Source organism: Mustela erminea, chromosome 4 (assembly GCF_009829155.1).
Source record: "Mustela erminea isolate mMusErm1 chromosome 4, mMusErm1.Pri, whole genome shotgun sequence".
Taxonomy (NCBI): Eukaryota; Metazoa; Chordata; class Mammalia; order Carnivora; family Mustelidae; genus Mustela; species Mustela erminea.
This window is the reverse complement of record NC_045617.1, coordinates 151,018,149-151,044,413: the sequence shown is the minus strand read 5'-3', so window position 1 is coordinate 151,044,413 and position 26,265 is coordinate 151,018,149. Positions and strand designations below refer to the sequence as shown.

Sequence of the window (26,265 nt, the reverse complement as noted above, 5' to 3'; positions counted from 1 at the left end):
GACCCTGGCCTTGGGTAAAAAGGTGAATGTCCAAGGGCTCTGAACTTTTCCCGCAGAAAAGAAACTCTGTTCTCGTCTACGGGATAGTTACTTCAATCTTCCAATCTTCCAAGATTTCCTTCTTTTAGTTGTGGTAAAATGTTCTTAGTCATGTTTTTAACTTGTCAAAAAAATGACATTTTATTGGTTTTAGACGAAGACAGAAAAGAAGCTGTTAAAACGGACAGTTTTTCTGTCTGTCTGCTTTCCTGGTGGCTTCACAGGGGCCCCCGACCCCCCTTCTTTAGCTGCACAGGCCCCGTCTGCGGGGACAAGGCCGACAGTCTCCTGCCAGGCAGCCCTGCGCTCACCAGCATCCCAACGAGCGGACCATGTGCGGGACCTCGGCTGGCTGTTGCCATGAGTCCACGGTGTGCACAGGGACGCGGCATCGTCCTGCCCGAAGCTGAATCCCAGGCAGGCTTCCCCTCTAAGACTGGGAGAGTCCAGGCTCTCCCCCATGACCACGTCTCTCCATCTTGCTGTCCTCGGAACCCACCCCGACTCCTGGGGCGAGATAGTGATTCTTGTTGCTATGTTAACTGAGGATTTTAGAGAGGCCTTTGTGCTGAAGTGACAAAGATCTTCAGGCTGCCTCGTTAACTGAAAATACAACAACGCTCAGGGTGCAAAATTTTGCTAGTAAAAGGGAGAAACACAAATAATACTTGATTTACTGCTAAAGAAACACTGGAAGGACACACAGAAAACAAGAGAGTTTCCCGTGTGGCAGGGATGGGGTCGTGGCCGAGGGGTGAGTAGAGGCGGTAAATCTTCTCGATGGACATCTTTTTATGTCTTAATTATTGAACTAAGTGAATTTAAGTGTGAGGCATCTGGGAGGCTCAGTCGGTCAAGCGTCTGCCTTTGGCTCAGGTAGTGATCCCAGCGTCCTGGGATCACATTCCAGTCAGGATCTCAGTCCTGGAATCGAGTTCAGGTCATGATCTTGGGGTCCTGGGATCAAGTTCATCCCATGATCCCAGAGTGCTGGGCTCGAGTCCCGCATCGGGCTCCCTGCTCAGCAAGGAGTCTGCTTCTCTCTCTCCCTCTGCCCCTCCCCACCTCGTGCTCTCTCTCAAATAATAAAATCTTTTAAAAAGTGTGTAAGTGTATAACTCTTTAAAAATTAAATTACATCAGGGGTCCCTGGGTGGCTCAGTTGGTTGAGCGACTTCTTCCGCTCAGGGCATGATCCTGGAGTCTGGGGTGGAGTCCCTCATCAGGCTCCCTGCTCAGCGGGCGTCTGCTTCTCCCTCTGCCTTCCCCCTCTTACGCTCTCTCTTTCACTCTCTCTCAAATAAACGAAATCTTTTTAAAAAAATGGAATTACATCATAAGAATGATATTACCTATTTTATTTTCTGGCTCTGTCATTTTGTCATGAAGGAAGCCAGTCGGGAAGCGGGGAGCTGCTCTCTCCAGATGCCGAGATCTTCCCACCTCCTGGGCTCACCCTGAGCCACCAACCCCACCAGAATCCATTCCCATGACTTCAGGACTTTGGGGCTCAACACTGTGTCAGTCTTTTAAAAAGATTTTTCTCCATTTCTGCTCTGCCACTTGTTATAATTCCTGGCTGTCTGCCACGTCTTCTCAGCTCGACTTCGATTTCCCTGAGTGTAGCATCAGCACGTTTGCCGCTCGGTCTGTGTCCAGCAGCCCGGATTGCTGAAGCCCCCGTGGTCCCATCCTGCTGTCCGTCCGCTCTAGTCCTGCTCTCTTCTCCCTCTGGAGCCCACTTACCTCTGCTTGTGAGCGAGATATTTGGAAAAGTATATGAAAAAGTCATTCAAAGCCTACAATGATGTTAAGTTTCTTCCCAGGAAGATTTTCGTTTATAACACAAGCCAAGAGTCACCTTAAACAAGGTCAGCACGACATTTAGGGGCCTGGGACTTCATTTCTAGCTCCTTTAAAGGCTGCCCGAGATACAGCTTGGGATCTCAGCAGCCTGCAGCAATCAGCAAATGTCCCCAGACAGAAGCAACCCCAGGGGCCAGGCTCCCCTCTACAGCACCCTTTCCTCTCCCGAACTTTAATTTTTCAGACACTTTAAAAATATTTTATCCAGACTTTTTAGTTGTCTTCACTTGCAGGAAGTCGCAATTCCTCAGCGCACCGGTGGAGACGGAAACCCCTCTGACCCAGGCTCTGGTTTCCCCGGGGGCTGGCTTCAGAACACCTGCTTGTCTTTGCTTCCCTTAGCAGGCCAGTCTTGAGCTCGCACACAGCCCCCCGCACCCCGAATCTTGCGTCCAGAAGAGCTGGGGTCGGATCAGGCCTCCTGACCAGGCTCAGGACCAGGAAGCCCGTGGGCGCGCAGGTTGGGGCCCCCGGATTCTAGCTCCGTGCGGACCCGGCATCAGGAGCAGCGCTGTGACATTAGGGCCCCTGATAGGTCTCAGTTTGCAGACCAGGATGTGACAGGAGGTTGGAGCGGAGTCCGCTCTAGAGGCAGAAAGAGGAGCCAAACAGAAAACGCCCCGTGGTGCTAATGATGCATTAAAAACCTGTAAGCGAGCAAAGATTTCGGCGGCCTCCGCTTCTAGACACTGCTTCTTCCGTCCACAGGTTTGGGCTGAACCGCTCCGAGAGCTTTTGCTAAGTGGACTGGGGCAGGGTGTTGGAAGGGCTGAGGGTCCCGCCGCGAACCAGCTCCGAGGCGGTTTTCCGAGGCTGCCTCTCTGCGGGAAAGCCGGTGTTGATCTTTGCCAGAGTCCATTACGGGACTGGCCTTGGTGACCAGCCTTTCAGGACGCCGGGGGCGCGCCGCTCCATCTGTACGACGGAGATGGCAGCTCGGGGCAGGGCCGGGTGCGCAGGGCCGCAGTGCGCGGCTCCGACGGGCCAGACGGGCCGGGCGTGGTGGGCGCGGACACTCGGGGCACTGTCCCCTGGGCGGCGGCTCCGCGGCCGAGGGTGGCTGCGTGTGGGGGGCCGAGTGGCCCTGGCCGGGGGACTGTCTGTCGTTGGGTGACGGCGGTCGGAGGCCGTTAGGAACGTTGGGGTGGTTGGGGCGCGGGCGGCCGGTGGGCGTGCTCGGGAAGGAGCCAGGCGCGCGCCCCGCGCCTGGGGGACTCCGGGCGTTATAAAAAATCAACGGACTGGGGGCAATCCCGATACTGTTGCCCCACTTTCGACGCAGGGGAGCCCTGCCTGGAAGTCGGAGGCCGCGCGGGTGCACGGAAAACGCCCGAACGCGGGCTCCTGAGGGCGGGGCGCTGGGCTCCCTGGCGGGGCGCGCACCCCGCTTTGCACCCGGCGCGGCCCCGAACTGCCGCTGAGCCCCACCTGCCGCGTCACCCTACCTGCCGCTGCCTGCACCTGCTGTGGCCCGCTCAGGGTCCCCAGACTGCCCGGGCCGGAGGACTGGGGGGCGGCCCCAGGTTGGTGGGGCTTGAAGCAGACGCACTGCTAGACCCCCGTCAAGACAGAGGACTGGGCTCCCTGGCTGGCCCGGGGCAGAGAGCGTGTGACCCTTGATCTCAGGGGTGAGTTCAAGTCCCGCAAAATAAAATGGAAAAAAATAAAAAGATAAAAGGATCTCAAAATGAGAAAATGTAAAACGAGCCAAAGGGAACATTTACTTGTAACGATGACAAATTAAAAATGTTAAAAAGCTGACCACAAACACCAAAACAGCCACACATTTTAAACTTGTATATTTTCCCTCTATTTTTAGCTTAGTACCTTTTGATTCCATCTTTGACAGGAATTTTTAAATACATTTTCTCCGACAAGAGTGAATAAATTGGTATTTCCTCTAGCATGGTTAACAGGTTTTCAAATGGAAAGTTTAGAAAAGTTAATTTCAGCTTTATAGTGATTATTGGTAATGTCGATTTTCAGTATTGTTAACTTGGGGAAAACTGTCAAGAGCTCTATGATTTCAGGGCATTTGAAGTTTTCTTGGGCAGTGACAAACCTTAAATTGCTGAAGGTCATCGATGTGTTTATTTTTAATTCCTTGTTGCAAAAGTGTTTTATGAGTTCTAGATTCTTTGTGGATGCCAGTATTTCATGCTAAATCAACATGAAAATTTTAAAAATTTCAGTGTGCTTGTAGGTTTATTCTTCTTCCTCAATTGATTTTCAAGGGCTCTAGGAGTGTCTTCTTCTAGTTAAAAATTTATCTTCTCCTTAGTTGTTGATTTGGGTTTGATCTGAATTTTTTTCCCTTTTGTTCACTTTCTGATATCAGAACAACTTCTGTTGATTTCATACAAAAATATGTGAAATGTAATTTTATTTTATGCTGTAGATAATTGTATGGAGTAATACAAACAGGGATAAATATATTCCTGAAGAAGGGAACGTCCACTTTGACCAGACACCAATGGCCTGAATCGTGGACTTTCAGTCGTGCGTGTCTGGGCTGAGGAGGATGTGCCAGCTCGCAGAGGCACACGACGTAGTCTTACCATGACGCATCCACTGGGCCCGGCACTTCTGCCCCTGAAGTCGGCTGAGTGGTGTCAGTGGATGGCAGAGGTGTTCCTTGAAGCCCTTTCTACACAAAGACACCCAGCAAGAACTGATGAACCCCCATATCTCAGCACCGCCAAACCACGTAAGCCTCTGTTTCTCTCCAGCTGTATTGCCCCCCAAAATGCCACCTGACACAAAGGAAAATAAATAGAAGACATGGCAATCTGCACTGTGGTTCTAATATGTTCTGCACGTTGCATAAACAAGCGGGACCATATGGACACGTGGCTGGGGTACATCGCGGGGTGGGGCTTGGGAAGGGCCAGTGGGAATGAGGAGCTTGGTGGAGGACTGTCCCGTGCGCTCCCCCGCTGTGCACCCTGGCCGCCACACTGCCCGCCCTCACCCGCCTCACCTCCCAACACTGCATGCCTCCCTCCATGAAGTCTGGAACTGGAGGTTCACAAGGTCCCCAGTTCCAGGGAAGGGGCTAATTGCGTAGTTCTGTCCTTTGTTTGAAACAGGTGTTTCCAACCCAGGGCTGACAGTCAGCACCCCCACTCCTGCACACAGGTGCCCCTGGGGCGTTCAGCTCTTCCCACAACCGTGACTGTCAAAGTATCCACGAAGGTTGGTCTGTCTGGGATTCTCAGGAGCAGCTACTCCGCATGTTCTTTTATTCCCCCAGCTTCAGCTAATTTTATTTATTTATTTTTAATTTCAATTCAGTTAAATTAACACGCAGTGTATTATGGGTCTCACAGGTAGAGGTCAGTCTTTCATCAGTTGCGTGTATCTCCAAGGGCCTGTCACCACTCATGCTCTGCTTCGTGCCCATCCCCCGGTCACCCCCCCCCCCCCCGCCCCTCTGTGACCCTCGGTTTGGTTCCCAGAGTCCAGCGTCTCTCATGGTCCGTCTCCCTCTCTGATTTCCCCCTTCAGTTTTCCCTCCTTCCCCTGTGGTCCCCCCGCTGTGCATGTGCCCCACACGAGTGGGATCACGCGGAGTCTAGGACTCCAGGACCCTTTAACCACCTGGAGGAGGACTGTCGCCTTCCCTTCAGGCCGCGGCCTCCGCGCCGTCGGGTAGAATCCGGGGCCTCCAGGAGACCAGCTTTCGCCACAGTCCTGAGGTATCTCCTGAGTCTCGCCGCTCCAGTTCCTGCGCCCCTGACCTTCCGTTTCCTAATTCCAGAGCAGAAAACTTGAGGCTCCGTTCTCACTTCTTTGACATTTTACCGGCGAGCCTCCTGCCTCGGGCCCTGGCTCTGGCCGCCCTGCCGGCTGTGTCTCCTGGGCCGGACCCTTCTTCCGCTTGGCTGGCATGGCTGTGTGCCCCTCCTCCTCCCCAAACCTACACAGAGTTAACTTGCCTCAGCCGGGAATCTCTTGCCCTGAGGAATTACAATGCCAGCTTTAAAGCTATCCTTTTTATTTTCTTTATTTTTTAGTTAAGTTTTTAATTTTATTTATTTTTAAAGTAGGCTGCGCACCCAGCATGGAGCCTACATGGGGCTCGAACTCCGTGACCTGAGCCGAGATCAAGAGTTGGATGCTCCAAGGACTGAGCCGCCCAGGCGCCCCATCACCTATTCTCAACCATCCCCGCCTCTGGAAACCATCTTTCTTGAAAGGAACATCACAGCGCCCCTGCGTCTGGGCAGCGTGGAGCGTGGTCCCCTCCAGAGAGGTGCACGGATCTGCGTCCTGTGTTGGGACAGCACCAATTGCCTCTCACAGAGAGACGGGGCCCCGCACGGCTGAAGGACCCCTCCTTCATCTGTGCCAGACTGGGGGGCAGGGAATCAGGTAAGAATAATTCAGAAGGTACCTTGAATTTGGGGTGCTGATGATGTCTCCAAAGGGCAGGGGAAAGGGTCTGGCTGGCTCTGGGGCTCAGGGAGGCCACGGCCCCGTGTCAGCGCCACTGCCAAGGGACAGAGGGGACGGCTGGCTGTGGCCTTTACCCCAACGTCCCTGCACGGGGAGCTGTCCTTCCAGGGGCGGCCACACTGGGGGAAAGGGAACCTAGGGGCCGGCAGAGAAGGCAGTTTCCAGTGTGGGACTCCCAATGAGGGAACGTTTCTGAGTGGTCAGTTTGGAAGCAGGCTGAGGACCGAGGATTCCCGGTTAGGATTTAATTGGAGACTTTCAGAAGGAGCATTTGAGATGCCCAGCCCTGTGTTAGGTAGAGGAGACCGTGCAAAGAAGGGGACACTTAATCCCATCGCTCAGGGAGTGAGGCAGGAGCTGAAGTCGTGGGTTGGGGGTGGCAAAGGTCCCAGGGTGGTAAGTGAGGTGGTGGGGCAGGAAGGGGGAGCGCCCCCCCTGCACGCCTGAGTGCAGATCAGGGGGGATCTGGGCTCAGAGCTGCTCCTGGACGGGCCTGCTCCTGCGGTCTCCGCCGGCCGTCCTCCGGGGAGACAGCGGTCATGCGGTGGACAGCCTGCCCTGCTGTCGGCGGGCCCCCGAGGGTGAGCAGGAAACCGGCCAGCGGGGCTCACACTAACGTGAGGAGTTCAGAGCGGCCGCAAGGAGGAGGCGGGCCTTCCCTCCCAGCGAGGCGGCAACCAGGGGTCCAAGCAGGCGGAAACGGGGCAAATCACCCAACGCGACTCCTGACTGCAATATGTTACAGCAGCTAAACTTGCTCAAGACCTCCCGGAGCATGCGCTCTGTGCGGGGCTATGCTGCGTGGCCCGTGCGCCGGGGGATAATCGCACCCTCCACTTCCAGCTGTGACGCGTGGTCGCCTGTCAGGGGACGTGGGCCCGGAACAGGAGCTCTCCAGCTCTGGAGTGAGGATCTGAGTCACACTCTTCCTTATTTATTTTTTTTTTTTTTTAAGATTTTGTTTATTTGAAAAAAAAGATTTTGTTTATTTGAGAGAGAGGGAGAGAGAGCACGCGAGAGGGCGCACAAGCAGGGAGAGGGACAGAGGGAGAAGCAGACTCCAGACGGAGTAGGGAGCCGGACGCAGGACTTGGTCCCAGGACCCTGGGGTCATGACCTGAGCCGGATGCTTCACCCACTGGGCCACCGGGAGTCCTGACACCCAGATGTTTTGCTGAGTCTAGAATCTTATCATTCTAGCCCCTGATGGTCCCTCTTCTAAAATACTAAAATACTTAAGTAATGGTTTAAACTTTGTCCCAGGTTAAAATGTGCAGGTGGGGGTCCCCGGGAAAAGTCCCCACCCTGTCTTCTCGTCGTCCGGACATTTGATTTCAGTGTCACTTTAATGGGGTTTTCTTCGTGTGATCGAGATTGAGCATCGTTTATGAGGTAGAGATATTCTGTGGTTTTTCTATGAAGCGTCCACGTACGCTGCCCAGTTTTCCCGCCGACAGCTAATACTGCTTGTGTATTCGGAGGCTCCCTGTGTCTCCCTGTGTTGGCAAAGCAGCCCTCTGAATTTGACGAGCGTTGTAAACATGTTTGTTTTTACAGCTTCATTTGATCATTTGTCTCTTGATGTTGTGATGGTGGCTTTTTTCCGCAGAGAGATTGAAGAAGATGTTTCTTACTGACACAGAGTGGACAAGAATGTTATTTAGTCTCCGGTGTGTGACATGCGCCGTCTGGAGGACAGTCACCGTCTGCCACCATGCAGTGCCATTGAGGTGTCACTGGCAGAGCTCCCTCCGTGCACGTCTTTCTGAATGGGGTCGACTCTGTCTTTCCCCGCACGATGTCCATGCCGACATGTTCTTGAGCTCGTGTGAAGGTGGGTAGGGCGGACGCCTGCCTTGAAGGACTCTTCAGTTAGCCAGTGGGAAACCCAAGAATAGGACCGAGTGACTCTACACACGGCCGGACGGTGTCAGGTGCTGTTCTGCCCCCGTCTGTCCAGAATCCAGCTACTGATGCCCGGTCCACTTACCAAGCCTCTGCTGAGCTCTAAGATGGGACGTCCTGGGTGAGGAAGCATGTGGTCAGCGCGACACGTGTTGGGACCTGGGTCCCGGCTCTCTGTGTTCCCTGTGTGGCCGTGGGCAGGCTCCCCACCTGGCATCATGAAACAGGACAGGAACGTGGCAGGGTCAAGGGCTAGAGACAGGAACAGATGCGGGCAGAGGAGCTCGGGTCCAGGCTGGGGTTGCTGATCTCAGGAGGCAAAATCCCAGGTCTACCACGGTTCAGAGGGAGGTGCTAGACCGAGCAAGTCACGGAGCTGAAGGGGCTCCGTACTGGGTGTTCCGGCGGATGGGGAGAAGCGGGGTGCACACAGCCCCCAAGCGGATGAGTTTGGGGAGGCAGCTCTGCGGACACTGGCATGGAGGTGGAGAGGGCTCGAGCTCCCCGGCTCGGGGGAAGCCACATGATGAGGTGGTGTGGACACTGAGAAGGACGCCGACTCACTCATGGGACGAGGGGAAGTCAGGGACCTGGGCTTGGGGACCGTGACTGGCTGCGGCGGGGGGGGGGGGGGGGGGGGGACACGGGGACAGGGAGGGGCCGTGGAGTGAGGCCCTCCCAAGTACCTCAGACGTTTCCAGCCCCTTCCTGTGTTTGAAAGATTTTATTATTTAGTCTCTTCTCCACTCCATGTGGGGTTTGGACTCAGGGTCCAGAGTCACAGCCAGCGACAGGACGCCTGGGGTCAGGGCGGGGGGTCAGCCCCAGGACAGTGGGCGGGGCTGTCCCGGGGTCGCTCGGAGAGGCAGCTTCCGAGACACCCGACCCGGGCTGCGCAGGTGGGGCTTTGGGGGCTTGGCTCTCGCCTGCGTCCTGTTTACACGTCCTGTTTACACGTCCTGTTTACACCGAGCGCACCAAGACCTACTCCCTCCCCAGGTGCAAACCAGCCACACCTTCCCCAGCCCACGTTCACCTCACCCGAGTGCCCTAGACCCCACCCCGGTGGCGGTTCGGGCTTCACCCTTCCCGGCAGTCCCGCGTTTCCAGGAAGGAGGGGCCCCTCCCCTCTCCCCCAGGGCTCCCGACTCGCGCCGGGGAGAGAGCCTTCACCGAAGGCCTTCTGCCTGGACAGCCCAGGGGACGACCTGGAGGGGCAGCACGAGGGGAGGCGAGTGGTCTGGAGAAGTGGCAGTGAGAATGTTTAAGGCAAGGGCGGCCGTCTTGGGCTCCTCTTTGGAGACGCTCTGAAAGGAAGGGAAGAGGCCTTGGGACTTTGCCCGGCCGGGGTCGGCTCTGCACGCCCTGTCCTCTTTCTCTTTCGTTCTTTGATCGTGGAATCCATGTTGCCCAGGAAAGGACACTGACCGAGAGGGAGGGAGACATGGACGCCGATGGCCGCAGCCACACTCTGCCACCGTGGCCCCCGGGCTCCTGCAGTCCCGGGTGGGCGAGGATGCCCGAAAATGTCCCCTTCTCTCCGCTGCCCACCCGTCGGAGACAGTCAGCTTTGAGGCTGAGGATGTCTTGCCTTCCAGGCACTCTGAGCTCTGCAAATACAGAAGGCTCTGGAGAGGACAACAGAAGTGGCTGCGAATCGTCTGCTGGCGCCCCACGCGGGACAGATCAAGAGAGGTTTTCAGAGGCTGGAGGGTGTGCGTCGGGGCCCAGCAGAGACCTCCGCCAGGTGCAGACCCATGGGGTGCGTGACTGGGCCACGGCCCTGATCGCAGACAGTGGGCAGTTGTCGGACCCCGGGGGGCCGAGCCATGCCTCCTCTGCTGCCCATGGACTGTCCCCCTCCAGCAGGGCCTTCTTGTCCCGGTGGTCTGTGCACAGGCCCCTCCAGAACCACGCAGGAGAAGGGGGGCCTGTGGACAGGAGGACCGCCTGGGCCATGGTGCCTCCGTGGAAGGACCTCGAGGGAGAGCGCCCCGCAGGGGCCCTGAGCGCGGAGGGCACACCCCTCTTCTATCCCGACCCCCTGCTTCTGCCCACTGCCGAGGCCTCGGCCTCCGGAGTCCTCCGCCGCCCCCTGCACCGGCAGCCCTGTTCCGAGGAGGTTCTGGGAGACGGCGTGGTCGGCCTCTGTGAGGTAAGGCCCCCTCCTGCCCCACGGGGTAAGGCCCCCTCCTGCCCCGCCCCTGCACACGCTTGGAAACTCAGCGCTTCTCCGACCTTCCGCTTCCCCTGCTTTGGACCCTCATCAGACTCTGCCCCACAGCGGGTGCCCCAGCGTCCGTCTGCTGATGGGGTCTAGGCGCGGCAGTGCCTGGGGCGCTGCGTCCCAGGCTGCTGAGAGGCCCTCATTTTGCTCATCAGGGGGTGGGCGTGGGCCTGAGGACAGGCAGCTCTTCCAGGACCGGACCCTAGGGTCCCCTGCTTGATACAACTAGACGTTTGGTGAGAAGTGGGATCAGCTTTTGCATATGCTGGTGAGGACCCGGCTGTCTACGTGTATTTCGTGAGACTTTGGAACTGTGGTCTTTAAATTGAATTCCGGCGTAGTGAGCTCGCAGTGCAACATAGCTCAGGTATACATCACCTCCCTGCGGGACCCCCTGCTCCCCAGCACCCCCCTGCCCACCCCCTCCCCGCCCCTCTGGTGGCCGTCAGGGTGTGCTCTAGAGTTAGAGGCTGTTCTGTGGTTCTCTCTCTCTCTCCTTTGCTTGTTCGTTTTGTTTCTTCAATATCACACGAGTGAAACCAGATGGTATTTGTCGATCCTGCCAATGTACTGAAGCCTGGAAATGGGTACATAATTCCTTCTTTTCCCTCTTCCTTTGCCTGCCTGCCTGCCTTCCTGCTTACAGTGGTTATTCTTATCTTAATTTTTATCATAAAAGTTACACGCTCTTGGTAATACATTCAGTCAACACTGTAAGGAACGAGCTCAAAACGAGAATCTTGCTGCTTCCCGGAGGTGACCATGGGTAGGTTTCTGCGTCTGCTTCTTTCAGAACACTGTGTGAACGCCCTCTGTAAACGCCCCAAGGATTCTCCATTTGTTGGGTCACTCCTTCTTGTCATCTAAAAGTACACCTTGGACATTTACCCATTTTCCCATCAGTGTGTCCAGATGGATTCTTACGAATTCTTCAGCCACCGCACGGCCCTCTGTGAGGGCGCCACGAGCAGCAGACGTGGGGTTATTTCAAGGTTATTGTTTTGTTTTGAGATCGCATAGACTGTCTGGGTGAAGATCCTTCAACACATGTTCTAGGGTACTTGGGGTCTCCAAGAGAATACTTTGGGGACAGTGTGGGGTACCTTCCAAGTTCAGATTGGGTTTTCCCGACCCTTTTTATTGAATAATCCAGAGTGGCCCCGCGGATTTGGATCCCAGCCTTGTAATCTGCTGTGTCCGCACATACACTTGTCTACTTTCTTGACTCCTGTTCTTCTGTTTCTTTCTTTCTTTCTTTTTTTAAGATTTTATTTATTTATTTCACAGACAGAGATCCCAAGTAGGCCCAGAGAGAGGAAGGGAAGCAGGCTCCCTGCTGAGCAGAGAGCCCTCTTCGGGGCTCGATCCCAGGACCCCGAGATCATGAGCTGAGCCGAAGGCAGATGCTTTAACCCACTGAGCCACCCAGGTGGCCCATCCTTCTGTTTATTTCTGCCTGTGTGCCTGGCCAGTTGGAACGCACACCTTTGCACTGTGTGTTAATGTTGGCTGGGTCTCAGGACCCTCCCACTCCTCTTACGTGTTAGATTTTTTGTGGATATCCACTATGTTTATTTTGCCCCTTGGCTTTAAGATTGTCATTACAGACCTGCCCACCCTTCAGCCCCAATCCAGTTAGTATTTGATTGGGTGGAAAATGGACATATTTTCACCAGGGTTTCTTTCTGTTCAGTATGAAAGATGAGTATTCAAAATCTTCATTTAGATATTGACTCTTTGAGGATGTCTTATGGTATAGGATGAGGAGGGGGAGTCCAGATCGGAGGAGACAATAGGCAGGTGGAGATATGATCTAGAAAGCCAGGGAGGCCGGCTCTCCCCGTGGAGGGCCCGGGGACAGGTGTCCCACAGCCGAAGAGGCCGGCACAATCACGGCGAGGCTTCTCCAGCTCTGCTCTGTGTGGGACGCTGCACGGTTCCCTTGCAAAAGACTCCAGTAAGCTCCTGGAGTGTGTTAGGAAAGACCGTGTTTGCTGGCAAAGGACGGACAGGCAGGCGCCGTCCCTGCTGCCGGGCTTCTGCCGCAGAGGGACGGAGACCAGCAAGGCTCTGCGATGGGAGTCACAGTGGCCCGTGGCAGGGGGGCCGGGGTGGGCCTCGTGGAGCCCGTGGCGCCCGGCGGGGACCTAGCAGAGAAGCTGGCCAGTGTGGGGACCGAGGAAGAGCGAGGGTGCACACAGACCCAGTCCCGAGAAGCCTGTCACATCCGAGTTTATGATGACAGCCGTCGGCAGGATACACCGCCCGGGAATGGAGGGACCCGAGGGGCTTCCCGAGTTTCCGGGGTGAGAACCTGGGTGGAAATGGAAGGGAGGGCAGGTCTGAAGGAAGCGTCACTTCATCTAGGACAAGTTGAGTCCACGTTGGGGCACATTTAGGGTCCTAGACATGCGGCGGGATGAGACGTGTGTATCTCCACGGAGAGCCTGGGGTAGGATCCCTAGAATCCAGCCACGGGGTCCCCTGGAGAAAGGTGTCTCCATCCAAGGAGACAGGTGTGATGTCCTCGGGACTGAGTCTAGAGAGGACCAGGACAAGGAAGGGTGGGCGGGGGCGGGGATAGGGAGGGACATGGGGACAGTCACCTCAGAGAAGAGGAGGCCTGAAAAGAGGCCGTCCAGAGCTCTCCGGACCTGGAGGGAGCAGCTTCCGAAGAGAAGCCAGCCCGTGGCTGGGCTGTGCCGGGGCCCCGAGGACGTGGGGCCTGGAAGGTGGCGGGGAGGGTGGACAAAGAGCCGGCCGGGGACCCAGGTGAGGCCCTCTGGCTGCTGGGCGTCTCTGCCGGCCTCCGGCCTCCGACCTCCGGCCTCCGCAGACCCCTGCGGTGAGGAAGAGCTTCCCAAGTGGTGTCCTCCGAGCGCCACGTCTCCCTGTGCACGTCTCCCTGAGCGAAGCGTAAGTTCTGAGAGTCTGCCAGGGAAAATGAGGCCAAAAGATGACAAACATTAGAAAACACTCCTAATAAACAGCCAACAGCTGCGACAAAATCTCCTGAAAATATTTTCCTGACCCTGCGGGAGGGACCTAATGCAGGAAACCCCCGCTCTCCAGCGGGCGCCTCGTCCTTATCTCCGGCCCACACCCGCCCTCCTGGGCTTGCTGGGTTTTCCACTTAATCACCGCCCCTCTCCCTCCAGGGCAACCTCTGCGAGTCTGTGTTGGGTTATTTGTAGAGGGTTTGGTAGAATATACGCTGCCTCGCATGCTTACGGGCTGAGTGAACGCGACACGACCGTAGACACGACACGACCGTAGACACGACACGACTGTAGGCCTCTCCTGTTTCCTGCTCTTCCTGCCTGCCGCGCTGCCCTTGCACGTTCCCAGGAGCAGATGGACGGACCGCCGCTCTCTGTGGCACGGCGGTGCTGCCGCGAGCCTCTTAGCCCCGACGTCAGGAAGGGCCCCCCCCCCCCCCGGGGCACCGACCCAGAGACAGGATCCGAGGCTCCCTGAGGCGGGCACACTCTCGGGGCCCAGCCCGGGCGCCCGTGGCCAGCCTGTGGGTCAGACGGACCTTCCCGTCACCCAGCGTTACCGGGTGTGAGATCTGTGTTAGTCTGACGGGCGTCAAACAAGGTTTCGATGCCATGTAACCGTCCGTTTCCGAGGTCCCTGGTGAGCTTGGGCGTCCGTTGACGCGCACGAGAGCCCTTCGCGCGCCCTCTTCTGTGAATTAACGACTGATGTTCTTCGCAAACCTTCTCTCGGGTTCCTGTCCTCGTCCTGATGCGCCAGCTTCCCTTTCTACATCCCACACCTGAGTCTCCTGTTGGTTTCGGATCCGGGGCGGTCCTCTCTCAACCTGGCATTTCGCTATTAATTTTGTGCACGGTGTCGTCACCAAACCGCAGTAGTGAATGTTGATGAGGGTTTGTTTTCAGACCCCACAGGTCACGACTGATTCTCTAACGATATTTTCTGCTGACGTTGCCATTTTACCTTCACGCTGGGGTCTTCCTTCCGTCTAGAGCCTTCTTCCTGTTTGGATCCAGGAAGGTCTTCTCTGCGTTGGGAGTCAGTTTTCACAACGTGGTCTTCTCCAGACCCTGTCCCTTCTCTCACCAATGATGTCCTACTTTTCTTTCTGATCTCCTTGTGACCTGGGTCTGTCCCCGAGCTCTCACTTCTCCCACTTTCTGTGGGATCTTGTCCCCAGGACTGTGCCGTGTCCCCAGTGCGGCTTCGTGGGCCTGTCACCCCGCAGGGGAGCCGGCACCTGTAGCTGATCCCACCTGGGGCTGCCCTTGGGGACACCCCCTTACCGTGCACGTAAACCATGAAATCCTGTGTCTGTTGCAGACCAGCTTCGTTTAGCTTTGCTTCCCTGAAAGCAGACTGTTCAGGGCACTGAAAGCCTTTACCGTATCCACAGCTTCAGGGGCTACCCAGGGACCCAGGGAGACACTGATCTGAGACTGAGAGAGGCTGTCCTTCCTGGGGCTGTGGGGCTGCGAGCCACGAGGCTTGTGTCCAGGAAGGGGAAGGGGTGCCCGGGGCTGTGCGGCTCCGCGGGGTCAGTCCGCTGGCTGGCGTGCTGTGCCAGTGGTCACGGCGGTCCACACGCAGTGTTTGGGTGTTGGGAGGAAACGCCCCGGAGTCCAGGGAGAAAGTCCTGCTACTCTGTCATTTTCCGTAGTTACGCCTTTGCCTTTGCTTTCCCGTCGTCCTCCATCTGGTGAGCTCCGTGCCCCCGACCCCAAGCACCATGCATTCAGTTTTCAGCAGAACTGTCCCGTACCAGGTCGCGGGATCAGGCCCTCCCGCCGCCCAGGCCCCAGGCGGATAGACCACTGTGTGTCCCTCTAGGAATTGCTCACCAACAGATTGGGGAGGTTGCTGAGATACAGGAGAGAGCTCTGCCGGCTCAGGGCACAGGAGGGCAGAAACCTCCAGCCGGGCTGGAGGGAGGTGCGGGGTCCCGGGAGGGGCCGCCTGCGAGGGTCCTGGCGGCCGGTTGCTGCGCTCTGACCCCTGTGTGTCTGGAGCAGCCTGATGGGTGTGTCGGGAGGGGTCCTGGGGGCCAGGAGCTGGGTGCTGGGTTCGGCCCCGGGGTCCGCTGGCCCAGGGACTCGGCTCCAGTCCAGCCGTGTGCTCCTTGTGGGGTTTAGACACGCGGCGGAGGCCAGTCCCACTCACCGGCTCCCAGGCACCGTTAGGGCCTGTGAGCTACTCATCCCCGGAAAACACAAACCGCAGGCCTTTGTCCCTGTGGGGGAACCAGTCTATCCCTCTTGGCTATGTGTACCGGACAGGTGGGCAGCGCCAGGCCGGTGATGGACGACACGCCTGTGCGGTGGGCTCTGCTGATGGGGTGAGGGGGGGGCGGGGGAGGGGACGGCGCTGGTGTTGCCTCGGGAGGGCCCCAAGGCCCAGGGGTGGAGGGGCCCCCACGAAACTGAGTCTCTGGGGATCCGTCCCACAGGTTCAGGCGGAGGCTGCGCGGGAGAGCCTGCAGCAGGAAGCCCCCCTCAGGCAGCGGCCAGACCAGCCCAAGAACAGGCCGCTCCTGCTGGACGACATGCTGATCCTGGACTTGAAGCTCAGACAGCTCATGAAGGTGAGCAGAACTCTGGAGAAGGCCTGGGCGCCCACCTGCTGCAGGTGTGGACAGCGAGGATGGAGACCGTGCTCCTCCTCCGTGGCGGGGGTCCCTGCTGGCCATGGTGACAGAGCCCTGCTTCCTGGTGACACGCGGGGCAGAGCAGGGGGCCAGGAGGGGCCCCTGGGATCTGCGAGGCCTGGGACGGGCCGGAGGGGTTGGAGGTGGCGGAAGCGGGGTGCCCGGCCCACACTGACTGACTCCCTCTCGCTCTCTATGCTAGCAGGTCGGCGACTTCCTGGACAGGTAGGGACCGTCCCGTCCCCCGTGTGCGCCCACACATCCACACCACAGACAGGTGCCTGCGCTTGGCCTCCCCGGGGTCTGGCGGGGTCCCTGCCCCGCCGCCTCGGGCCTCCCTGCAGCACGCCGGGGCCGAGGCAGCAGGACGGCTGAGGTTTCCTGGTTTCTAGGAACACTCCGCAGAACGAAGAGGGCCTGCAGCAGAAGAGGATGCTGAGCCCCCTGCTGCCGTCCTGCGTGGCTGCCACCAGCTGTTTCCTGGACCGCCCAGGCTCACCCCAACCCCCACCCCCGCCTCCCAACTCCCCCTCCTTCTGCTAGGCCAGTCCCCCAGGAGGCTGGCCCAGGAGGTTCTGGGCCCCCGCATCTCCCAAGCAGGACCCCCTGGGCTCGTCCCCGCCAGTCGGACCAGATGCCTGAGCCTCCTTCCCGAGACTTGCTCACGCTCGCAGCTGACCCCGCACACGTCAGGCCTGAGGCCGCCATGCTGCCCGCGAGCAGACGGCAGGGCCTGCCTCTCCCCATGTCGTGCTAGGGCAGGAGCGCCCAGTCCCCCACATGCGCTCCAGGCTCCATGACCCCTTCCCATGAGCAGGACTGTGGCTGGACTGCGCAACTGCAAAGGGCATGGAGTGTCCCTCTGGTCGCTGCGCTACCCTGTGTGGTCATGGCAGGCAGGACTTCTCGGACACCGTCCGCGCTGGGCCGATGAAGCACGAGGGCCGGGCCGGGACCCACAGGCGGCCACTCAACTGCCACAGCCTCCGGCCCTCGGCCCACAGGGAGCAGGGCCCTCAGGCCGGGCTGCAAAAGCACGAGTTCTGCCTACGGTGTGAGCCCATCCCAGGCACTCGGACCCCGACACCGGGACGGCGGTCCCTGCCCCTGCCCGCGGCAGCATCCTGCTGGCCCGGACACTCGGACGCCGACGGGGACACCACGTCCGCGTGTGCGACGAGTCTTGTGCGCCCTTGCCCTTGGCTCTGCGGGAACCTGGGCGGGGGCTCAGCCGCACGGGCCTCGTTCTGTCACGTGCACGGTGAGGCTGCTGCCGCGGGCACCACCGCACGGGTGTCGGGAGGATTAAATGAGGGAACACCTAGAACACTCCGCGCTTCGAGCTCTCCCTCTGAGCCTGGCCCCTCCCCACCGCCCGTGAGGCCTGGTTGTGGCGGAAAACCCCTTTTCCTCCTTCACCGGTCAGTTCTAACAAAGCTCTTCTTTGGAACGATCTCTGTCTTGGTGAATGAAGGTGCTGCTACTGGGGCGGGGGTGGGGACAAGAGCCTCAGGGGAACCCACGGCCGACAAGACAGGCTGCAGCCCTCCCACGGGGCCTGGAGAGGGTGACAGCCAGGAAGGCGGCTCAGACCTGAGCTCTTGTGGGGCAGGCGGGGACCCTGAGGGCCGGTCCAGGACAAGCAGGCCCCCACAGCTGCCCCGAGTCACCGAGTCACCAGCAGTTGCGTTTCTCAGCGAGGGGAACAGATGCAGGCCCTTCGTGGGGAGTGTGGCCGTGTGAGCTAGCTCCCCGGGACCTGCCCACCCCACAGTGGTTCAGGCCCGTGGGCCAGATGGGCACTCCGGCCCTCACTGCGTGACCTTGGCTGCACACACCTCACCCCGCCCGTGAGACGGGACTCCTCAGGGGCAGCTTCAGGGACGTACTGCACACCATCCTCTCGCAGCTGCGGACCGGGCCACTCATGTCTTACCAGGCCTGCCAACACCAACAGAAACACAGGCCAGTTCTCAGTGGACCCCAGGTGTGGGGCTTCAGGTGTGTATTACCATCACTGAGAGACTAACACGCATCTACAGATTTGAATATAACGTTTTCTGGGAATATATATATATTTTAATATTTATCTATTTGACAGAGAGACAGCGAGAGAGGGAACACAGCAGGGGCCGTGGGAGGGGGAGAAGCAGGCCTCCCGCTGAGCAGGGAGCCTGACACGGGGCTGGATCCCAGGACCCCGGGATCATGACCTGGGTCGAAGGCAGACGCTTAACTCACCAAGCCACCCAGGTGCCCCTTCCCTGAATATATTTTATAGACGTCGTGAACGTGCCCAGAGGATGCACTCAGCCCCGTGCAGCCGCCGCTCCTGGGCCCACGTGTCCTCTGCCTGCGCCCCAAGGAGGACAAGCAGACCCCCAGGCACAGGCCTTGGCCTGCACGGGCTCCCAGGCCCGTGGGGAGGTGACCCCCCTTCAGTTTGTGTTTAAGGAGAGCCAACAGTGCTGACGAGGTTGGCAGGGAGCGACACGTTTGCACAGAGTGGAAGATGAGCCCCAGACCACAGAGGGCGTGAGAACCATGCTCTGCACACAGCCTCTCTCGTCGCCCCTGACCCCGACCCGGGGCGGCTGACGCCCCTCCCTTTCCATGCCCCCCGACCCTGGCTCTCCCCCTTCCCCACGCTGACCCCTGGACACCAGTGAGTCCAGGCCTGGAGCCTCGTCAGCGCTGCTGCCGGTCCCCCCTGCGGGGAATCCACAGCCTTGTGCGCGGGCGCGTCTCTGCCCCACAGTGCAGCTCTCTGGGCCTCATCCTTCCCACCAGCCCGTTCTCGAGCCCAGACTGTGACTGCCACCGTAAGGGACAGTGTGGGCCTCGGTTACCATGTCCGGCCTTGCACCTCAGCGGACGTGTGTCGGGGCTGGGAGGCCGCCGGCAGGGTCAGGGTCCGGTCACCCAGCGTCCGGGGGCTGCAGGGCCAGCCAGTCCGGCCTCTGCCGACCTTCTCCCCTCCCCGGGTGCACGCGTCTACAGCACTCCTGCCCAGGAAGCCTTCTGGCCCGGCTGGGCCCCGTGCCCCGCACTCTCCCCCTGCCCCCGCTGTGACGTCCTCTTGCCGCCTCTGTCTGGTCTGTGAGCTTCTGCAGATGGCAGACTTTTTTCAGTTTCACACCAGCAGTGGCCCCATCCTGCCTGGCTCACCGGGAGCACACAAGAGATGCTTCCCGCAGGCACACATATACGAACCCTCGTTTCTCTGGAAGAAGACGGATGAGGAGAGGCGCCTTGTCCCAGATCACACAGTGTGGCCACAGGCTGGTCTCCAGCCCCGTCTTCGGGCCCCAGCCCAGGACTCCTGTGTCCCTGGAGCCCCAGGCCGGCCACGGGTGTCAAGGAAGAGGCCTGAACAGCACATGGGGGGCCACCCACCTTGCCCTCCCAGTCCTCACCCTGCCGGACTTCCACCCCGTCCCCCGGGGAGCTGTCGGGGGTGGCGTTCGCACCGTCCTCCAGGGAGCTGGTCCTGGCAGAGGGTGACCGCCTCTCAGGAACTCACGGAGAAGCTGGACCCTCGGCCCCAGAGCCCAAAGAAGGGAAAGACCTTCTGGGTGAAGGAGGCCGTGAAGGTGTAGATGGGCTCCTGGCTGACCGCGTTGGCGAAGGTCACCCAGCCCACCTCGTAGTCCAGGGACACGCGCACCTGCCGGGGCTGCTCCTGCAGCGCCAGCCGTGTGGGGAAGGAGCCCAGCGCCGACACGAAGCCCCAGGCCAGCCTCACGGCCCACACGCCCTCCTCTGGCCGCAGCCGCAGCTCGCCCTTCCGCCTCACGGCCTCGCTCACCACGCCCACCGTGCAGCTGCCCCCGTGCGCCAAGTCCACCTTCACCAGCCACGTGTGTCTCCCCGCCGTGAAGCCGCCGAGGGCCAGGACACAGGTGGCCCGGTCAAAGCGCTGGGGGCTGTCTGGCGAGCTCTGCCACTTGTAGGAGAACTGCGCGCGCCGCCGGTCCTCAGATACGAGGAGCTTGGGGTGGGCGGTCTGGGGGTCCAGGCAGATGTCCGCTGCAGAGGACAGAGACGGCAGCACCGTGTAGCACCTGCAGGAGCGGTTAACGCCCCGCCCCCGCCTGCTGGTGTCATTCTCCGCATCCCCGTGCCTGCAGCACGCGTGTCTCCCAGAACCATGCAGGAGTCCCGCTGCTCCGACTTCCCCGCGGACCACCCGGGACCGAGGCCGGGCTTTGAGCAGCCCGGCCGGTGACGGGGCGTGCTCCGCCTGCCCACAGACGCCCGGGCTCCAACCCCGCCGTCCTCGGCTTGTGCCAGCCTCGGAGGGCAGGCCTGTCCCTGCCAACGCATGGCCTCCCGAGGCTGTGCCTGCCCTGCTGCCACCGGCCCCCACCCCTCCTGCCTCCGAGACCTCCAGGGCCGAGAGGTCCTCGGCTCCGTCCCGAGGGCAGGCCCACTCCTCTGCCCCCCGCGAGCGCTCGGGCTCGCCTGAAGCTTATTCCCGCTGCCTCCGTGATTTTAAATCCGTCCGAGTCAGAGGGCGCTTCCCAGCATGAAACACAGCACGGACCCTGCACAGTGTGGCCCGCAGGTAGGACGGTTCTAGATGCAGGTGTGGCCAGGGGCCCAGCAGCGCGAGGCGCCGGGTCTCTGGCCGACAGGTGCCTTGGGTGGCTCCTGCGCGGGCTGCCTTCCCGCTAACTGTGCCGTTAAATTCCACGGAGATCGAGTGCGCTCTCCAGCGATTCCAACGGTGGGATTCCAAACCCAGATCAGAGTCCCCTCGCCCAGGAAGCCCTTCTTGATGACCCTGGTCTGGCTCGTGTGACCTTTATCCCCGAGCGCCAGGTGCAGAGGAGAATACGCGCTTCTTGACAGGGTGTGTGTGTGTGTGTGTGTGTGTGTGTGTGTTTGTGCACGTGTGTGCGCGCAGGCGGGGGACTCCGGGGCGCCTGGCAGGGGACCCGACGACCCACGGCTTCCCTGCCCCTGCCCATCCTGGCGCAGGCCGCCTACCTGGCTCAGAATCCAGCTCACAGCACAGCTTCTCTGTGAAGAGGAACAAACCAGGGTGAGCTCTCGTTGGTCTCGTGAAACCACACCCCGCTCAGTGGTGAGGAGACTGGCCCCAGCGCGGGGGGACGGGACAGGGACAGCAGACGGACCCCCAGACCCGTGCTTCTGAACATCAGCGTCTGGAGAAGCAGCGACAGCGTGCGTCTGACTCTGGGGTCTGGGGGCGGCCGCCTGGCCCTGGGGGGCTGTGTCTGCCTTGAGCAGCCTCTCACGTGGGGCAGAGCACGTGCCCCAGAGACATCGACCAGAAGAACGGATAAAGGGGCGAATTGAGTTCTCACTCTCCTGGGAAATTTTTGGAACAAAGGTCAGATTTGATTGGAGGGCGACGTCCCTCACGGCCTGGCCACTGGGCGTGCTGGCTGCCGGGTTCCAGTGCGGGCCCATCCAGGGGACGTTGCTGTGGGCAGGCCACATGGAAAAGGGCAGCGTCGTGCCCTGACGTCAGGGACAGGGCGCTGCCAGAGCCGCACGCCTGAGTCACGCCCGGCATCACACCTGTTCCCACCAGCACGGCCTGTTCCAGGAACACGGGCCCAGTCCCCACAGGGGCCTGGAGCGCCGGCCAGACCGGGGGGAGGGGGGACGCGAGAGAGTCAGCAGCCCCACGGCACGAAGAAACACTCTGCCTGGTTATTAATTAGCCGTGTTCATCATCAGAAACTTACCATGTATGACAAGTGCCTCTGCAGACTTTCTAAATTATCAAAAATGACGGGTTTGTTAATCATTATTTTTTATATTGTTCAAGGTCAGCAGATCAGATTTACTTGTGTAATTATTTTTCAGATCAGTTAATTTTTTTCCAGAGATCTTCATCTCTATTACTGCTCTCCAGTGTTACGTTATCCCAACCGGCAGATTTTACCAACACGTGCAAAGAAGGACAGTCCAGGAAAGCCCCGGAAGGGTACGAGCCAAAGGGCGCTCAAGCCTTGGGCAGTGGTGGAGTGTGGGGGGCGTTCCCAGTCCCAGGCTTCATGGACCCCCGTGCCCGGGGGGAACCCTGGGGTCCTCTTACCCAGAAACATCTCCATCTCCCTCCTCAGTGGGACAGCCTGCTGGGGGAAGTCCCGAATCCTCTGGCCCAGCTCAGGGGACACAGCCTCTGGTTTCCGGCACTTTCTGGTTTCACATCTAGGGGCACGGAAAGAGTGGGGTCTCTCCAGACTCGGCTGGCCACCTGCGAACCGGGCACAGGGGAAGCAGGTCCCACAGGCAGGCACACTTCCTCGGGGACGCACTCCACTGCCCACCGCTGGGCAGCTGCACGTGCAAAGGCCCGCGTGTGTGTGAAGTTGTGCCATTGACGGGACAAGGCTGTGGGCATGCAAGAGTCAGGCATGTGACGCCGTGTGTGCACGCCCGCGGGAGACGACGGGTATGCTCTGCGGGAGACGAGGGAACGGCAGCTTACCTTATCAGAGTACTTCTGATGTCCTAGGAGAAAGAGAGGAGGGCAGGAGTTCAGACAAACACCATGTTGCCACAGAGGAAAAGCACCCAAGATCCTGCAGCCGCTGAGTTCTGGGGCTAGTGAGGCGTCCGGGGTCACAGAGGCCGCCCCCTGATCCCACGCAACCACACAGCAGAGGGACCTGGCAGCCTGCTGGAGGCCAAGGCCCCTGCTCTCAGGCCCGTAAACCGGGAGTGTGGCCCCCAATCACGCTGCCCGTCTGATGCCTCGCTGGGCCCCCCCTGCTATCTCGGGAAGAGCTTCCTGAGTGCTGGGTGGCCCCACAGCACCCCCGGCCTCGGAAACAGCACGGGACATGTCTTTGCAGAGCACGAGATGCTTTTCAAACTGCTCGTTTCCACTGCATCTTCCTGTTGGAGTCTCACAGCACCCCGAGAGGCAGGTAAGGAAAGGGCCCCCCAGTTCGATGGACATGGGACAGTGAGAAGCCAGGATGCAGAGTGACCAGGGCCTGTGTGGGCAGCCGGCGCTGGAATTCAGGACCTCTCTTGCCCTCGGGGTGAAGGGGAGGGCGCGGGAAGTCAGAGGCGGCCGCGGGTGGGGTCTCACCGTCAGCAGCTCCCGGGCGCGCCTCCCGTTCTTCTCCTCCAGCTCCGAGATCAGGCTGCTGAACCGGCAGATCTCCTCGCTGACCAGGACATCGAACGCGTCCCGTTGCCTCAGGATGTCCCCATCCAGCTTCTCCAGCTGGGCCAGGAGGACGCTCTGCTGCTCCTCCAGGAACTGGCTCAGGTGTGCAAACTCGAAGACCACTTTCTGTCTCCTGGTGGCGACCTGACACTGACAGGGCAGGAGGGGCGGCCGGGGTGGGAGGGTGATGCCTCCTCCTCCTCCTCCTCTCCCTTTCCTTCTCTTTCCCCAGTTAGTTCAGCCCCGTCTCCCTCCGGCCCAGATCCACGGCCTCCTCCTTGGGTGGAGAATTGGAACCCCCGCCCCAGGTCCCTCCTGCTGGGCGGTTTCTGGGAGCCTAGCCGGGGAGGGGGTGGGACAGCCTGCCTCCTGCCTCTCACAGGGCGCGCTCTCCCCTCAGCACAAGGCTGTGTCCTGGGCTGAATCACCTTTGGTCCTTACAGCCTTAAAGCAGGTCTGGGAGGTCCTGCCGACTCCTACTCCCACCTCATGCCGAGCAGAGATGCGCTCGTTCCGGTGGGAGTCCGCTAGAGTGGTCACTAGAGTGACCTCCCAGCCCCCGTGCTACGTGGCCTTGGCTTCAGGGGGCCCCTGGATCCGGGGGGGGGGGCGGGAGACAAGGTCCAGGAGCGGACGGAGACCTACCAGGAGGACTTGGATCCTTTCGTTTTCCCGCGACTGGATTCTGTGAATCTCCTCTCTCTCTTGTCTTAGACACTCAAGACACTTCTGTATTTGTTCCTGCAGAGAGAGAGTATGTAGCACGTTACACAGAAGCGATGACTGGTGAAGAGGACATGACCCGACGGAGGGGGCACCCCCGGCTGACGACACCTGTGTCCCAACTGTCCGCAGCATCTGGTTCTCTCCAGGCCCTTTCCTTCTCGCTGTGCTCTCCAGGAACCTCTCCCGGAACCTCTCCCGGTGCCAACACAGCCCATGACTCAGTTTCCCCATCTGAGGCTGGCAGTCTTCAGCTTAAAAACCCTAATTTGTTGGGGCGCCTGGGTGGCTCAGCGGGTTAGGCCAATGCCTTCGGCTCAGGTCATGATCTCAGGGTCCTGGGATCGAGTCCCGCATCGGGCTCTCTGCTCAGCAGGGAACCTGCTTCCTCCTCTCTCTCTGTCTGCCTCTCTGCCTACTTGTGATCTCTGTCTGTCAAATAAATAAATAAAATCTTTAAAAAACAACAACCCTAATTTGTTTTGTCTCTGGTAAGCTCGGCCTGGGATCTGTCCCGAGCCTGATATGCCCTCCTTGGACGTGTTCCGACTTGCTCGCATCTCTGTCCGAGGGAACGCGTACACACAGTCGCTTGTTGTGAATAGAACCCATTTTCTGTGTCTGATTCCAGACGGGAGAAGACACTTGGATAATATAAAAATAGCCGACACACTGCTGTAAAAACGGCTTGGTCTGGAGTAGAGTAGGAACAGGTTCACACACACAAACGTCACGTAGGGACACTGAGAAAGACAGACGATGCTCTCCCGTCACGCCGGTGAGCTCGTGGACACAGACACGCAGTGGGTGACGGGGAGGACCGCGCACCCGTGTGCCCCCCTGCACGCAAACGCTGGTTTATTCACCAACACGAGCACACAGGCCTCCCTGCACACACCACATGCATGTCCGTGCACATCACACTGTCTGCACAACTGTCCCCCAAACGCAGACACCCTCAGACGTGCGGGGCAGACCCACGTGGCCACCCAAACAGTCCACGCGTCCTTGTTGCGCCCCGGAAACTGTGGCCACAGGTGAGCAACACGGAACGTGCTGCAGCACGCCTGGGGCTCCTGCCCGAGGGAGGCCAGGGAGAGGGAGGCAGGCTGTGCCCCGGACCCCCGCGTGCCCTCTCCTACCCTGTAGGGCCCTGCTGCCTCGTCCAGGAAGCGCACGGTGTGGGCCCGGTGCTCCCAGGCCTCCCGGCACACCACGCACAGCTGCGTCTCATCGTCCTCGCAGAAGAAGTAGATCTTCTCCCCGTGCTCCCTGCAGAGGTCCTCTGCCTCCGAGTCCGGCGAAGACACCAGCTTGAGGTGTTCGATGCTCTCCACCACGCTGGCCAACTGCCAGTTGGGCCGGAAGCTCCCCGGGCGGAAGGGCTCCTTGCAGAGGGGGCAAGGGAGGGCCTCCCCGTGGAGGGCCTCCCCGGGGTCTGTGCCTGGGATCTCGCAGTAGCGTGTGAGGCAGCCCCGGCAGAAGTTGTGGCCACAGTCGATGGTGACCGGCTCCCTCAGGGTGCCCTGGCAGATGGGGCAGTTGACCTCGTCCGCCAGGCTGGTCACGGAGGCGGCTGCGGCCATGGACCCGCTGTGCCCGCTGGCACCTCAAGGTCACTCTCTGTGCGGGGCTGAGCTGGAAGGATCTGGGAAAACAGCAAGATCACACACTCGTCCTCACACGGCCAGACACGGCCACGTCGTAGACACGCACAGACGCCCCGGTGGTTGTGGACGCGCAGGCACACACACAGACATGTGCGCACACACAGACACACACTCACCTGTGCACACGGACGCGCGCAGACATGCACACACACGCGCCCCCAAGGACAGGCACCCACCTGATGCCGAGGTCCTCTTGTCCTCCTCGCAAAGGAGCAGACGCCCCCGCTCCCGGAGAGGGAGGAAGGAGGGGCCCGCATTCCAGAGCCGTCCTCAGGCACTGTCTGGGCTGCAGCCCACAGCCCAGGGCGTGGCGTCTGACCTGTCCCTGCGCCCGCGCTGGCCGTATCTTTGCCGTCCACAGCTGGCAGAGATAGTCCTTGTTTGGGGTGGGAGGCAGACCGGGTCGGGAGGAGAGGCCACACCAGCCTCCTGCGGTAGGACCAGCTGCCCCCAGGGAGATACGGTATCGGCCGGCCCAGCGAGTGGGAGGGCACAGATAAGCTGGCTGCGCTCAGAGACATGCCCCCAGCCTGCGGCGGCTTCCACAGAGGCGAGAGTCAGCCCTGAGTGGGGA

General features: G+C 59.8%; 2 protein-coding genes across 4 annotated transcripts; one reads left to right on the top strand and one right to left on the bottom strand.

Moving 5' to 3' along the window:
* Window positions 1-456: 456 nt before the first annotated feature.
* Window positions 457-25,959, bottom strand: LOC116589264 (tripartite motif-containing protein 10-like). 2 transcript variants are annotated; one of them, XM_032341298.1, is made up of 10 exons: window positions 25,868-25,959; window positions 25,164-25,669; window positions 23,944-24,039; window positions 23,218-23,448; window positions 22,609-22,631; window positions 22,213-22,328; window positions 21,132-21,164; window positions 19,536-20,168; window positions 18,353-19,362; window positions 457-467 (listed from the first exon to the last, which is right to left on the bottom strand). In XM_032341298.1, the coding sequence occupies exons 2-8, from the start codon at window positions 25,605-25,607 to the stop codon at window positions 19,651-19,653; spliced, it is 1,461 nt and encodes a 486-aa protein (XP_032197189.1). In that variant the 5' UTR covers window positions 25,608-25,669; window positions 25,868-25,959; the 3' UTR covers window positions 457-467; window positions 18,353-19,362; window positions 19,536-19,650. The 2 variants fall into 2 exon arrangements, with proteins under 2 accessions (XP_032197189.1, XP_032197188.1); XM_032341297.1 differs by having other exon boundaries at window positions 18,353-20,168.
* LOC116589268 lies at window positions 6,052-17,289 on the top strand. 2 transcript variants are annotated; one of them, XM_032341308.1, is made up of 6 exons: window positions 6,052-6,279; window positions 7,973-8,197; window positions 9,683-10,423; window positions 15,942-16,076; window positions 16,342-16,364; window positions 16,532-17,289. In XM_032341308.1, the coding sequence occupies exons 3-6, from the start codon at window positions 9,713-9,715 to the stop codon at window positions 16,680-16,682; spliced, it is 1,020 nt and encodes a 339-aa protein (XP_032197199.1). In that variant the 5' UTR covers window positions 6,052-6,279; window positions 7,973-8,197; window positions 9,683-9,712; the 3' UTR covers window positions 16,683-17,289. The 2 variants fall into 2 exon arrangements, with proteins under 2 accessions (XP_032197199.1, XP_032197198.1); XM_032341307.1 differs by having other exon boundaries at window positions 9,268-10,423.
* Window positions 25,960-26,265: the final 306 nt, after the last annotated feature.

Bases quoted from the DNA above. Each gene is read 5' to 3' on its own strand.
- LOC116589268 (XM_032341308.1), top strand. From the start codon at position 9,713: ATGGACGCCGATGGCCGCAGCCACACTCTGCCACCGTGGCCCCCGGGC. The intron at 10,424-15,941 runs GTAAGGCCCCCT...TCCGTCCCACAG, and splicing joins GCGTGGTCGGCCTCTGTGAG to GTTCAGGCGGAGGCTGCGCG. The intron at 16,077-16,341 runs GTGAGCAGAACT...TCTCTATGCTAG, and splicing joins AGCTCAGACAGCTCATGAAG to CAGGTCGGCGACTTCCTGGA.
- LOC116589264 (XM_032341297.1), bottom strand. From the start codon at position 25,607: ATGGCCGCAGCCGCCTCCGTGACCAGCCTGGCGGACGAGGTCAACTGC. The intron at 24,040-25,163 runs GTAGGAGAGGGC...CTCTCTCTGCAG, and splicing joins AGGCAGCAGGGCCCTACAGG to GAACAAATACAGAAGTGTCT. The intron at 23,449-23,943 runs GTAGGTCTCCGT...CTGCCCTGTCAG, and splicing joins AAAGGATCCAAGTCCTCCTG to TGTCAGGTCGCCACCAGGAG.